The 15971-nt window shown below is 37.4% G+C and overlaps 1 protein-coding gene across 1 annotated transcript in view; it reads right to left on the reverse strand.

Moving 5' to 3' along the window:
• Positions 1-1088: 1088 nt before the first annotated feature.
• The window catches only part of SLC26A5 (solute carrier family 26 member 5), a 72942-nt gene continuing 58059 nt past the window's right edge, over positions 1089-15971 (reverse strand). The window contains exons 10-20 of the mRNA XM_079150236.1: positions 15116-15263; positions 14061-14174; positions 13177-13254; positions 12413-12508; positions 12111-12217; positions 10373-10442; positions 8903-8995; positions 7780-7887; positions 6953-7153; positions 6138-6192; positions 1089-5231 (exon numbers count right to left, since the gene is read on the reverse strand). Coding sequence (XP_079006362.1) covers positions 5038-5231; positions 6138-6192; positions 6953-7153; positions 7780-7887; positions 8903-8995; positions 10373-10442; positions 12111-12217; positions 12413-12508; positions 13177-13254; positions 14061-14174; positions 15116-15263 — 1264 coding nt within the window. The 3' untranslated portion in view covers positions 1089-5037. The remainder of the gene's footprint in view (positions 5232-6137; positions 6193-6952; positions 7154-7779; positions 7888-8902; positions 8996-10372; positions 10443-12110; positions 12218-12412; positions 12509-13176; positions 13255-14060; positions 14175-15115; positions 15264-15971) is intronic.

A 15971-nucleotide genomic window follows, 5' to 3' on the forward strand; every position in this document is an offset into this window, starting at 1 on the left:
TTTTTCTGCCTAGGTATATGTATGCAGATAGCATCAATACTACCTAGATCAGTATGTTTGTACCTTTTAAAAAAGATAAAATACACATTTACTAGTAGCTCCTATCTAAAAAATATATGTATGCATATACAGATAGTTCCCGTGATTTCTTTATAATAGGGCAAAACCAATACATATTAAGTAAAAAACTACTTTGAATTTTTCCTGCGTTATGCAATATGGTACTCTCGTGATGTAGGACAGCAGCCAGTCACAGCTCCCCATCAGCCACATAATCATGAAGGCAAACAATTGGTACTCTGCAGTGTGCTAGGTTGCTACAATGTTTGGTAGGGTAGGTCTATTAAACACATTTTGGTTTATAATATTTTCAGTTTATGATGGGTTTATCAGGATGTAACCCCATCATAAGCCACAGAGCTTCTGTACATGTGTGTAGATGCATATAAATGTGTGACATATACACAGGCACACACATACCTATATCAGGGTGCTGATAAATTGAGATGAGGGTTTATGACATTAGAAAAATATGTAGAGTTCCTTTAAAAAGATACTTCTAACATTTAAAAGTCATGATTACATTTTGTAAAAAATTAATTTCTGGAATCCTTCTTGGACTTATCTATTGCATAAAGTGAAATGCTCACCAGCCAGTACAAGAAAACCCTGGCAAGGCTTTCTTGAAGACAAGATGGGTTTTTAAGATGCTCAAACTTGATTCAATCCAAGTAAATAAGTAGGCATGTTAGCTGATGCAGTGTGAAATTTTGGCCATTTTGTTGGTGGAATTTGAGGGGTTTCAAAACTATTGCATGTGTTTTGGTTGGCTATATATTTGGAGAATTAGATAATTCTTTTTTTCAGTTCTCAAACTTAACACTTAAAACATTAAGCATCTAAACATCCTGAATCCTAAGAGCATTCCTGAAAGGTGCATTAAAAAGACCAGCAGCATTTTTTCACTCACTAAAAGCACATAGAATCACACCAAGGATGTTTTGTTTTAGAATTTAAATTAATTTACTATCTTTAAAGGGGCATGCACAAAAATAAGGTCTTCCCCCCATATGTCCTTCCCTCCTTATTTCCCTCCCACATCCCCACACAAGGGCACAGCCCCCATTCCCCAATACACAGAAAAACACTCTCATACTCCAGGGCAGATTCTTTGGGTTTGCTACCTTCATGCACATAGTAGGGCACATTTCATTTTCTCAAACACAGGCAAATACCTACTTTCTCTGCTAAACAGGTAAGCTACAGGATCAAACCACATGGAATGTATATTTTAGACATTACCTAAAAACTGCAAAATGAGCTACTCCCAGGGATTGAAGAGGATCAACATCTTTTACTGATTTCTGGGCTCCACACCAGATGATACTGGCAATTGGGATCCCACTCTCAACTACCATATGCTTTTACAGAGTCAGTGTTCATAACATGCATTGGAATTTTCTTGGCCCTGGACTGTGATTGTTTTCAAATATATTCCATTCATCCATAATGCAGAGGTCAACCACTGTTATATTGTGCAGGATTTGAGAAAGACAAAAGATTTCTCTTCATGCGACCTTCCTGAAAATGGGGTTTCTCCATACTGCCATAAAATAAGGCTACTCTGGGCTCTATTACTACTAATGTAGACAATGCCCATTTTGATAGGGCAATATGAATCTGAGTTTAAATCAAGGCTGAAAACCATAGTCAGACATACAATAGTAGCTATTAATGCCCCAGAACAAAGGAGTGAGTTTACATATTAATTCCTTGAAAGAAGACTATGAACAAGAAAAGGTCAGAACATTTTCTACTTTGTGAAAATTCCAGGTAAAGCATTTAGACATATTTACATATAGATATTTTCTGAAACACTATTGGATGCATTCTAAAATAAAAATATATTTTCCCTCTTTCAATAAGCGCTTTTTATGTATATGATGTCCCTGCATTCAAACAATTCAAAAATAAAAGAACAGAAAATTAAAATATAAACATGTAAGCTACTACCAAATATTTTGTACACTGTTTATTAGCCACTAGGATGATGGACATTGTCCACATTATCTACTGTGTAGGCGGCATCTGTTGAAGACTGGTGCTAAAGAATAAGCAATGAAGTCTTTTATAATATTGTTTAAATCTTTAAACTCTACTTAAAATGCTGAAATGATGTGGGTCATTTTATAAAAGTTTCTAGTATAAACAAGTTCTACAACTACATGCTCTTTCAGAAGGCAGTCTGTGTCTGAATGTAGATGTATCTGATCTTGTGTATGATGATTGCAAAGGAAATAACTGGATGTGAATCTAAATTCATTCTAAGTCGAGATAAAGAACTGATTAGAAGGGAAGGCTCTACTTTGGATCAAATTAGTATACTCACTGAGAAACCTAACATATACTAACTATTCTTTTAGGGTCTGACCACTTTCCTTCTGGTAGTTCTTCATGAAAACTGAAACAATGAGGCAGTAAGAAAACAGAAAAAGACTATTACCAGGAACTCTTAGCAGAGAAGCTTCAGACAGGTTGGCTAATGCCTGTGCTTCATGAGGTGGTAATTAGATACTAAAAAGAACTCTACGTGCAAGAACTACTGATGACTAATTGGCTTAAATGCCTAGTCCCCTGACCTCTGAACATTCCACATTTCTGTATCAACTATAAAAGTTTGACAGATCATTAACTAATAAGAGTTATCAACTTCTAAGGAAGATATTAGTTATACCTGGACATTAGTTTTCTTAAAAACCATGGTCTTTGAGGCTACTTCACTAATAACTTCACTATTAACAACAACACTTCTAGGGAATCCTACTAGCCACAGTTGTGACAATGGAGCATCATAAAGAAAATGATGATGTGAAACACATTAAAACTAACAAAATTCACAAGACTACAATAATACTAAAAAAGAAATCTAAAAATCCTAATTTGCCACCATCTAGTAAACCAATTCCTTACTTTAAAGTTGATGATTAAATGGAAATAAAGCATTTATCCTGCCTTTCCTATAAGAACTGTGTTTAAAGATGACCAAATTGTTCCAAGTTGAGGGAAAACTATAGTTTACATAATATTAACCAACTAATAAATCTGTACAGAAGAAATGAGAACTACAAAAAATTCACAAACTTAATACAATTACTGATTTAGGCAAGCATTATCACTTGAAGTGACAATTTCTGGTTCAGTTGTTAGTGGAGAACTAGACATTGATTTAATGTGAAAGAAGCATCGTGTGTATAAAACTTGTCTCAAATGGGAAAATCAATAGGAGGACCAGACTGTCATGCTGATCCAATGTTCTATATTAATACTGTTAGTGGCAGGTGAATGTCTTGGTCAGCTTTTTTGCTGCTGTAACTAAAGGACCCAACCAAAACAATTGTAGAGGAAGAAAAGTTTATTTTAGGGCTCATGGTTTCAGAGGTCTTAGTCTATAGAAGGCTAGCTCCATTCCTCAGGGCTTGAGATGAGGCTGAACATCATGGTGGGAGAGTGTGGCAGAGGGACGCAGCTCACATCATGATCAGAAAGCAGAGATAGGTCTCCACTTGCCAGATGCAAATGTATGCCTCAAAGGAACACCCTACCACTTTGGTTACCTCTCAGTTAATCCCTATCAGGGCATTAATTCACTGATTGGGTTAAGACTCTCACAGCCCAATCATTTCTCCTCTGAACCTTCTTGCATTGTCTCACATGTGAGCTTTTGAGAGACACCTCACATGCAAACCATAACAGTGAACTACATGTTATATTTTCTGATGTGATGCACAATTAAGCATAGATCTTATCTACGATATATCTATCATATCTGTGTTTAACTCAAATCCATGAGCCTTCAGATGGAACTTTCAGACTGCAGGTAGTATAGGGAATAGAGAAACAAACTAAACAACACAGTGAAAAAACTAGGACAAACTCACAAGACATGAATTTTGTTTTTGTAGTGCTGGATTGGACCCAGGAGTACTTTGCTACTGAGCTATATATCTTCATCCTTCTTAACGTCTTACTTTAAGACAGGGTCTTACTAAGCTATTGAGGCTGGTCTCAAACTCAAGATCCTCCTGCCTCAGCTTCTCAAGTTGCTGGAATTACAAGCAAGTGCTATCAAGCCTGGCCACAAGATGGAATTCTATAAGACCACTTTTCCCCAGTCTTTTTTTAACAAGTAAATGTCATGAAAAAAAGCAACCATGCTAGATCAAAAAAAGATTTAAGGGATGTGAACAAGTACAATGTAAAAATCACAGAATGAATACCAGTTTGGACAAACCAACTGCAAATTTGGGGACAACAAAAAAATTTAAATACAGTCTGAGGTAAAAATGTTCTGGAATAGAAAGTGGAGATTGCTGACAAAAATGACTATAAAACACTAGGTAGATATGATCTTATTTTTGTTAAAAATGTGAATTTATATGCATAGAAAAAAATCCAGAAGGATATGCATTAAGCTGTTAATAGTGGCCATCTCTGAGAGGTGGTAATACAATGTTTTTATTTTCCTAGTTTTGCTTATCTACTTTTTTTCCAAAATTTCCACAATGCACTTACATCTCTTCTGTGATGATGAAAGGTCATTTTAAAACAAGAACTTCTAGAAAATTGTGGATTTCCGTCTTCTGAAAGGTAACTGATCATAGACAATCTGTAGCCAAACAAGTACAAAATCAAGGAACCACTACCCATCTGATGACAGCATATTCTATTTGTCAGTAAAATACTTAAATGAAATAAATTTTTAAGTGCTTGGCTTGCAGAAATAATACTAAAATGTAACAGAAATATCACTGCACAAAAAAGCACAGGTCAATTATCTTTGAATTATTCAAACAAACAAAAAAAAAACCCACAAGAAAGATACATCATGCTACGCATCATTCACCCTCCAAATCAAGCTGTAACTACTAATATTTACTCTTAGGGGAAAAAATATAGATCCTAGTATTTGAAAGTATAAATTAGGAATTTCTCAACAGAGGCATGCATCCCAGACCCATCCCAGGCCAAGGTCCTCATCTATGCTTCAGGCGTTGTAGGAGTGGCGTTGGGCTCCAAATCCTCCTGGGGAGGGGGAACTGAGGCTTCTTGTTCAGCAAGTGCCTCTCGGACTTGGCTGCCTAAAACTGCATCATGGATGCTATAGAACAGCAGCTCCTTTAAGGCAGGATTTTCGAAAAATCTATTTTGAGTGAAGTCATTCACAACTTGCGCTATAAAAAGAACAGAAAATTATTCCGTGAATGCTATAGTACGTCTCACTCCTATCCCTGTCTTTATTACATCATACCTCCAGACTCAGGAAACCATTTTATTTCTTCTTGTGTATTCATCCAGGATTTCTCTATGCAAATATAAATATATATTCTCATTTTCTCCCTTTTATTACCCAAAAGGTACACACTATATTATTCTGTACTATTTTTATTTGTTTTTTTTCCCCTACCACTACATGGTGCTCCAATGTATAGATCTACCCCAGTTTATTTAAATGGTCCCTTTTGTTCAACACTCAAGTTTTTCCAGTCTTCTGTTTTTATAGACAACGTTATGATGAACAACTATGTAGATATGCCATTTTGAATGTGTGCAGCATGAGTTTGCTGTGTTAAATGGCAAATACATCTGTAATTTTGATAGATAATTCTGGTCTGCCCTCCAAAGGGGCTGTTCCACTTCATATTTAGGCCTGTTACATGCCTATTTCTCCACCAGATGCCTGTGAAGCATGCTGTCACATTTTTTATTTTTGTCAACCTGACAGGTGAAAAATTATGTTTTTAGGCAGATTGCATTTTCAAGTACTGTTTAACCAAAATATAATATAAAATAAATAGCAAAGTATTACAAAACCATTGGATGGAAAAACAACCAGAATGATTTTATAAAATGCTTATGGCAGCCATTAAATAATAAACAATGGTTTATCAGCTCCTTCCCTCCAACTCCTGTTCAGAGATTTGAATGCCTGTGACTAATTTCAAAGCTGGTTTTACAGTGACTTTTGAGAAGAATGATTTTCATTTTTATAAAAAAATTAAATTACAGGAAAAATTTAAGACAGTTCTTAAAGAAAACTAAAATGTTAAAACATTTCCCCTTCCTAAAGGTATACTCACCACTGCATCCTGCTAAATACACATAAATACCGACGTCTCCATATTCTTTTACAATCTGTAATAATGTTGAAATAAAGATTAGTTTCTCTTGACTCTGTGCCAGATGCAAGTAATTTTCTACCAATATGTATTTAAGGGCTATGAGACACTAATTCACTCTTTGAGCTACTTAGCTTCAATATTTATGCCTTATTGAACTAATCACTTAAAAGTAATTCTGTATTTCTTTTCGTACCAAAAATATTGTTTTACTTAGGTGTAATAAATGTATTATGGTAATGATTTTTTTTTAGAAAGAGATAGATACTGAAATATTTACAGATGATGTGATAACTCAGTTGTGCTTCAAAATGAGAGAACAGAAAGTGGGTGTCAGGTATAAATGAGATCAGATTGGTCAAACTGTTAACTGTTGAAGCAGAGTGATGGGGATTCATTATACTGTGCTCTTTACTTTTTTTTTTTTTTTTTTTAGTACCGGTGGTTGAACTCCAGGGCACTCAACCCCTAAGCCACATCCCCAGTACTATTTTGTAATTTAGAGACAGGGTCTCACTGAGTCGCTTAGTGCCTCCCTTTTGCTGAGGCTGGCTTTGAACTTGCAATTCTCCTGCCTCAGCTTCTGGAGCAGCTGGGATTGCTGGTGTGCACCTCCACATCCGGTTTTTACTTTTGTATGTTTATTTTCCATAACCAGAAGTTGAAAAAACAACAAAAAGAATTTTAAGAGCTGAAAAGGGACTCTCATCAGTTTTCTGATGTGGCTGATAGAGACAGTGGACATATAGAAATGACTTGGTTAAGGCGATGCTCACCCCTGCCAGAGTTTTCACTCCCACAGAATCGATAAAATTGACTTGAGTAAAATCCAGGATGATGGTGTGAACATTATTCCCTGGGGGCATAAATCTCTGCAATTCTTCAGGAAAAGTGTTTCTGGTGACTATTGGGGGATATTTTATTTCATCATTCTCTTCTTCAGGCTTGGTTCCATCTTCTCCATCTACTTCTGCATCCTATGTCAAAAGTGAAACCAACCCAGAATTCTATGAACAACTCACATTTTTGGTTGTGAGAAAGAATTATAATGGAAAATAAGCCCTTATATTCTCAAGTCACAGATTATGTAAGATCCCTTCTAAAATATTTATCATTCCAGCCTCAAAATGACAAAAAGGGGTGTGTACATAATACTTAGTTTTAATTCAGTTTCTTTTCATCTCTTCCTTTTTTTTATTGGTTCAATAAAATCTACACTCCTTGGTCATCCTCTCCATTTCCCTCACTTCTAAAATAAAGTTCCATTAACTTCAGCATGACAAGTCACAAATTACCATCAGCCTGAACAGCAAAAACCTTTGAACTTCTTTACTATCAGCTAAATAAATCTGTGACAAATATGAATGGTAAAATTTATTAAGGTACTGTGAGATTCTTAACTTTGCAAATAATATTTTTATTCCTTATTGCAGACACATCTTCAAACTGGCCTAGTTCATAGTTCATACATGAGATCCTCAGATGATTTCTAAATTTTTCTATTTTAGTGACTTCATGCTGTGTATAGACTTCAACCATAAGAAAAAATGGGAGGACACTGCAGATCAAGAGAAAAGGGAAAATGACAATGAAAAGCACTCACCGCCTTGATCACAGTTGCATTGGCCACGTTTGCATTCCCAACTTCCTTGGCATACTTCCTCATGGCCTTTCTTCTTGCTCCCATTATGACTGCTGGGTTCACTCCAGTCTTTAAGAAGAGCAATACAAGCAAATCACTTCAAGGCTCCCAGAGACTTACCACATGTTATCATTCTTCCAATCTCCCCCATTTAATTCATTTCTGTGACCGATTATCACTCCAACTCTTTTTTTTTTTTTTTTTTAGAATAGAGAAGATTTTTAATACTTTGGAATAACTGCTTAAAAGTTAAATGCACATATTAGTTACATCAAGTTAAATACTTGGGATTTTTGAAACAAATAATTTAGTCCAGATCACATAATTAATTTGTTTAAAAATCAACAATTTAGTATCTCAGTTCACATCTGACATTCCTATTTTATTTTTAAATGATAACATTTTGATTAGTAATTAAATATAATAGAGAAAATATTTCTTTCTTGGGGTTTACAGCAAGGTCATCATGATTTTTTTTTAATTTGTTCTAATTAGTTATACATGACAGTACAATACATTTTGACACACTGTACACCAAAGGAGCACAACTTCTCATTCCTCTGGTTGTACGTGGTGCAGAGTCACACCAGTTTGTAGTGTATCACCTCAACTCTTATTCTATCTCTCTCTCAGATGTCCTGAGCTACTCCCTAAGAAAATATTAGTAGCCTTTCTTGGTCTTTATTCAAGATAACTAGCTTTGTGTGTTGATGGGCAGGATAGGGTTGAGTTTTAGTCAAGACCAAAGGAACTCACGTGATCTCCAAAATAAGAAATCTAAGACTATTGTTTTCACTTTCTTTTGTTAAATGTTTTTCCAAAATGTAACATATACATATGATTAGAGAGAATGAATACTGGTAATGGTTGCACAACAATGTGAATGTACTTAATGACACCCACTGGGTCATACACTTGAAAATGCTTATTGTGGTATATTTTATGTTATGTATATTTTGTCACAGTTTAAAAGGGAGGGGAGGTAGTCTCATATTATATACTGGGACATTTAAGTGACCTCTCATTCCTGCCAATCCACACATCCCCTCCCCAGAAAGGATCACTCTAATTTCTTGTGACTCACCTTTCTTTTTAATGCGTTGCTATATAAGTCACTATTTGCATAGTAAATGGGGGCATTTATTTGGAATATTTTAATTCCAGGAATTTCTTTCACCTGAGAAATAAAATATTAGTGAATTTAACACCTGGATATATTTCAGAATCAAAACTGCAATTGTCTGCCTCCTCTAATATAAAAATGAATACAGATGCTGGGAATGGCCCTCTTAAGTGTGTTTGGATAAAATGTATCAAATCAGGCTGAGAAAAAAGTTTTTTAAAAATATTTTTATTAGTGCATTATAGTTATACATAATAGTGGTGTTCATTTTGACATATTCATAGATGAATATAACATTATTTGCTCCATTTTCATCCTCAGTACTTCCCTTTCCCATCTCTCCTTTTATGTATAATTATAATTACATGTATAACTATAATGAATCAATTTAAAACCAATAAATAAAAGGAAGAAAAAAAAATTTGAGGCAGGGTCTCTATGTTACCCAGGCTGGTCTCTAACACGTGGGCTCAAGCAATCTGCCTGCCTCAGCCTCCTGAGTATCTGGGACCATAGGTATGTGCTTCCATGCCCTTCTTTTAAGTCTTTAAAAATGTTCATCTTCTCATTTCTCTTGCAATCTGTCTTTGTCTCATTTTTACCATTAAACACACACAAAAAGAAGGAACTGAAACTCATTCAAAAAGAGAAAAGAAAATGGATAGGAGGGGGAATTGCAGCCAGATGGGGAGAAGTAGTCTCACAAAGGGAATAGAGGTTGGCACTGGTGTGACCCACTCACTGTGAGAAGGAGCCAATGTGGACACAGGTAACACAGAGGGTCTGTTTTATAGAGAAGCCTCAAGGAGGAAGTCTAGATGCAGTTTGGAAACAAGTAATTCACCACATAATTTTCTGAAATGAGGAAAAAAAGAGCAACCCTAACACCAGGATTATTTCTTAATACTGTTATAGTAAGTCTGAGAATTTCTTCCTAAGCAGGAAAAAAAATAGTTTTAAAAGATTTTTTTTAAAATGTTTTTGAGGTTCCACTAGAGAAAATAACCTTCATAATCAAGGGAACTTGAAGTCATACTTTTACTCATTAAAAGTGAAATGGGAGAATTCAGAGCCCTAGATTTTACACAGTTAAAATTAGTATTTTAATATCAGTTTAAAACTATCAAAAGAAAATCATGCACATATAAACCATTCTCCCACTTTCCCATTTTGTAAATGTATACTTTAATCCCAGTAATATATGTTTAGCCTCATTAAAAGTGAGGAAATATAAGTGTTAGGAAGCTGAGTCATTAATGCACGGTATAAACTATAAAACTGAATCCAGACAGTAAATTAAAGCTTGGGATTTTCACTTTGACCACTATACCTCCCTCCTCTTCATCCCTGTTTTGTCCTGGGCAAAAATACTGCTTAGCCAGTCACATCACACTCTTACAATTTTTAAAAATGTTTTTTAAAAGGTCCTACCTCCTCATATGCGTCTATGTCGATATACACATCAGTGTCAGGAAGCTGTCCCAGGACTTTGTAGCTTGGACTGGAATAGAGAGCATGTTAAAGCCTACTTTGCTGAGGGGCAGTGTGTGCTTAGACATGACAGCGTGGATTTGCTAGTGCATTCAGGAATACATGATCCATACAAGGCGCCTTGTGGAAGGGCTCCTTACATATTCTCAGTGTCATTCTGTCCTCACATGAAGTGAGGTTGTGGGTACACAGGGGGAAGTCGAGATCCCCCTAGCTAGGGGAGCTGGGCCTCAAAGGATGAGGAGTTCAGCAGGCAGAGGAGGAATGGGACTTCTGACCACCTGGAGTGCCCTGGTACTCCATTTCTGTGGGTCTAAATCCTACTGCTCCTAGCAAAGGTCAAGTCCTGACTATGTCCTTACTGAAACCAGGAGTAAGGAAGTCTCTTTCCATAAACAAAACACTGATTAAGAATCAGCTTCTGGATTCACAAAAATGAAAGTTTAAGTCATGATCCCACCACATACTGTGATCTTGATAAAGTTATCCAATCACTTTAGGAATCAGTGTCCACGTCTGTGGAATGAGGGTACTAATAGTCATCAGGTTGTAAGGATGAAATGACATAAAGCATTCATCTTTGCACAGTACTGCCATTACTTCATTGTCATTATTAACATTATCACTGATACTGTGGTCTGTGATCCTTAGGAGAATGCAACCTTTTTGAAGGGCAGGACCATGTCTTATTTACTGCAATATCCTGAAATCCTGAAAGGTTACTATGTCCCTGGAAACACAGTAGACCCTCAGCAAATCGCTACTCCATGAAGTTTATAATTATTTTAATATGTTTTATAACACAAACTAAGCTGTAAGCTCTTTGGGGGCAGAAAGTAAACCCTTGTTACACATTTAATACATGTAGTTCTAGCATGGAAGAGGCCGTTAGAGTTATCTGCTGAATGATCAGAACAATTTGGTTGTCTTGTGACTTGTGACTATTTCCTTCAAATACTGAAGGAAACTTGAGTATTTGAACAAGCCAAAGCCAATGTATCTCTAGCCATCTCCTGGAAGAGTTCCCTAATCACAGAACTGAAGCCAGCTGAGTCACCAAGTATCCTGAGAGCTAGTCTCCCAAACTCCGCCCCTCAAAAACCCAGCAAGATCCACCAACAAAGAACAAAACATACAAATTCAAACCTACTCAATTAACAAGGGATAAAGAGAATTAAACTCCTAAAAAAAAAAAAAAAAAAAACTTACCCAACCTTAAAATTTATAGGAAACCATAAAATTCTGTTCATTAAAGAAAACAAACAACATACTCTCAACTTGTAGACTGTAGCTAGTTAAAGGACACAGATTTAAAAAAAAATTTTTTTTTGGTGATGGGAATTGAAACCAGGGCCTTGTGCATGCTAAGCAAACATTCTACCACTGAGCTATGCACCCAAACCCCCCTAGTTGTTTTTAAACCATGATGATGACCAAAGTTCTGGGACAAAGTATATATACTAATAATATTTTTAATAAAAATAGGGAAAACTTTTAGATAAAAATTGGCAAAAGTGTTATTACATGGGATTCCTTCCTTCCTTCCTAGGCTGATGATGGAACCCAGGACCTCAAACATGCTAACCCCACTTCCACCAATTCAAATTCTGACTGTACTTTAAGTTGGCATAGGAATCTCAGCCAGGACATTCACCCCCACTTCAGTCTGGGCACTCACCTCTGTGTTCTGTAAATCACAGTCAGCAAAGCAATGATCACTGCAGTGATCAAGCCGTAGTCCAATCCCAGGAACAAGGAGGACACGAATGTGGTGAGCCAGATAGTCTAAATAGAAGTCAGAAAGCTTTATGGAGAATCATGTTAAAAATTCCAGAAGAATTAAACACCCATGAGTTTTGTTCATCTTGCCTACCTGGGTACTGCCCATAACTAACTGTATTAACAACTTTCCCACATTTTGATGAACTTTAGTAGTAGTTGCTGCTATGACATATTAACCTAAGCATCTCCTTTACTTACCAGCTCTATCTTGCTGGTTCTCCAGAAAAAGGGGAGATCTGAGAACTGCATAAACATCCCTTTCAGATTGACGATCACAATGGCCGACAGCACAGCCTGAAACACAGCACATCCATCCATTCCTCTCTTCTTGTGTCCACAGAGCCCCGCTGCTGGGTCCTCACTGTCCACCTGCTACCCCCGTCCCCCCCACGTCTTCTCCCTACTGATTTCCTACATGGTGCTGATGGTAGCTTTGGAGCCATGGTCACCTGGGTACTTAGCACATGGTTATCTAAAATGTGCCTGGAAAACCAGGTTTATATCCTAGTAGCAAACCTATATGGTAGTCAAGAGGTTCAGAATTGAACAAGGTACTCAAGGATTTCACCCATGGTCTTCCTATTTAAGATTTTCTTTACATCGTTTCTGACCTCTCCTAGATTAAATAAATCAACACATAAATTTCTTACAAGTATAGGTCACCTCAGATTTTTAATGAAAGTATAAAGTCATAGAAGGTCAATGAGAGAAGGACCTTGGAGACTGCCCAGTTCAATCCCAGTTTGCAGATAAGTGAACTGAGACCAACAGGAGTTGAGATGGCTTCCTCAAGGTCCCAACTGCAAGTTGATTGTAGAGCAGGCTCTTGGTCCTAGCCATGGCTCTTCTCATTCCTTTCTGCTATGATTACAGTAAAAACCCTTACCAGCCACAAAAACTTAAGACAAAGTAGCAAGATCTCTACACATGGAAAAACCTCACACCAAGACCACACTACAAACCTGGGGTAATGATTCAAAGAGGAATCCAGTGGCTAATATGACCAGCAGAATCATTAATGAGGCCAGACAACCTGCAAGCTGAATGACAGAAGGCACAGAAACGGACTTTTAGGAAACAAGAGTAAAAGGCAGGGGATAGGCTGGTCTTATTCTTTCTACATCACTGTGGGAAAATCAAGTAAATATAGGTTAAAATAAGGCATCCAAACCATTATATAAACCTATAACCCTATCCTGTTCCCTCTTTGAAGTTGTGATTCTTCTTACAGTTTTTCAGCAGAAATGGAATACTTAAATATTCTCACTGAAAAGCTCTTGTAAGAGGTGGGAGAAAGATGTCTGGTACCAACCGGAGACTGACCAGGAACAGAAGAGTCCAAATAAGTGATTCTATCCAATACAGTAGCCACTAGCTACCTGTGGCTACTTAATTTTTTTAATCTTAAAATCAAATAAAATTTTAAAAATTAGGTCTTGGTTCTACTAGCCACATTTCAAGTTGCTAGGGGCTGCTGCATTGGATGGTACAAATAATTGAACATTTCTATCACTGCAGAAAGTTCTTTTGGACAGTGCTGGCATCTTACACATACTCAGTCTCAGACTTTCATGACAATGTTCCATGTCTGAACTTTGAGGTTTACTGGTAGCCAAGGGAGCAGTGTATAACTTTCCGATTTAATTGGAGAATATACCTCTTTTTATAGATTCAGTTTTTGTGATTTGGTTCAACCAATCATTGCCTTTCTCTGATTCACTACACTGCTCACTGGAGCATGGGTCTGCAGGCAGAGTAGCTTTGTTTGGATTCAGAAGTGAATCAAGAGATTAACATTTAATTACCATCCCAAACATGAGTTCTTAGAGGCCTGTCATATACCCACCTGTGTCTTCCCTCCAGTTCCCTCCTGAACAAGACTTCGAGACAAGGAGCAAGAGATTGAAAAGGTCTGGAAAAGTGAGCCAATGGAATTGCATAGTCCCAGGGCAATGAGCTCCTGTTCCGTGTGGAAGCAAAAACACAAAAGAGAAGGTCATTTTTCGGGGGCGGGGGGGGGCATGTTAGTTCATTTAGCAAACATTCAGCAGTATAGCCTGTCTTTTCATTTTCTCTTCAGATACAAGAATTTGTTTAGTTCACAATAGGAATTGTGGTATATTTTATGATAGGACAAAAACACTTTGAGTTATTATAATTTCTGTGATCCCAAACCCCTCCTTCTTCCCAAACATACTCTATACAGATAATACTTTAAGAGAAAAAAAAAAATTCAGTAAAAGGGAGAAAATACATTTGTTAAGATACTGGACTATTTCTCATCAACAAGTACATGCCAGTGTCTTCCTAGGACCAGTGAGTTCTTCTCTTGAACCACTGCGTGTATTTCTAGTTTGATGAATGCATCTCATGTGACTGGGGGCATCTGGTCTCCCCTTAGAAATATATAAGGTGCTAAAGGAGACACTGTCAGGCCAAGATAGCTCATGGTGTTTGGATTACAGACCTCAAAAGTAGCTATGTTAAAAAAGAAGGCATCAAAGAGAATACTATGGAGTTTGGATGATTAATCATACACCTAAAGTTTAATGAACAAATATAAACCTTCCTTTGGAGTGAAAATGGTTCTGGAGACATATTTAACTCCCAGGCTGTGGGCTTAAAGCCCACACAGGGATGACTTGGAGTATGGCAAACCTCGTGTCACCTTTGTAGCTGAACCCCGGTCCATGAGCTGAGGGAGGGCTCTATACTTCAAGGTTTGGATATCTAATGCTCATAAATAATCATAGCGTTTAAGAAACACATGGTTCAAATACATCCATTAACAAAATAAAGGTTTTTCTACCAAGATAGAAATCTAGTTCATTTGCCTTCCAGGACAGAGCATGATGATTGCATACCACTGTGAAACGTCTGCAGGAAACTGATGATCTTTACCTGATTGCCATCAACCTGGTAGCCATGTTTATTTGCCAAGGTCTTGGCCATTGAGATGGTCACTGAAAATCCAACGATGGCTATGGCAATGGCATCCACATACACGAGGTGGAAGAGGCTGGTGTCCGGATTGGCTGGAGGTAGTAGCCTGAAAAGCCAAGCTGACTTTTAACTCAAGTGCTTTGATCACCAGGAAACCAGTGGGAAACAAGAACATGACTGGAGGGGAGCACTAGAGAGGGGCAGTGTCTACAATGAGGTAGGTCATCGAGGCTCGGGTACTTGTCTACTCTGGGTTGGCAAAACGGAGGGCCCTCCTTGACAGAGAGAGGTTCTTTCCAAGCCCAAACGTAGAGTGCCAGTGCACTACCTGAATGGATTATCAGCAGAGATCAGATGCTGTTTTATTTACAAAGGAGTAACCTCATACCACATGGCACCCTGTTGGTAGGTGTAAATAAGACACAGAAAAAGGAAGAAGAGAGGGTCAGCAAAGCACTCAGTTTAAGACATTTAAACCAGTCTTGAGGTGGGGAGGATGTTGGAGGGACAAGGACTCTCCCTCGGAGGAGAATTACTGTCATTGTAACATGATTCACTCCTCTTGCTGTTATTCAAGGTAAGGACTCCTAAGTCTGTTAACTCTTGCCATGTCATTGTCCCTTCAGTTCTAACATGGGAAAGGAGCAAGAGCCAGTTATACTCCTTGGGTCTCATCTAGGAATCCTGGGAATCTGGAGGAGCCAAAAGTGGGGAACTCCTGCACCCCACAAAGGGGAACCCGACTTTGGTTCATTCATGTATTTTGGGATACTTGTCCCAATGAAACAGGATAAGGATTCCCTAAAATGTTATA

This window comes from Sciurus vulgaris (assembly GCF_902686455.1).
Source record: "Sciurus vulgaris genome assembly, chromosome: 8".
NCBI lineage: Eukaryota > Metazoa > Chordata > Mammalia > Rodentia > Sciuridae > Sciurus > Sciurus vulgaris.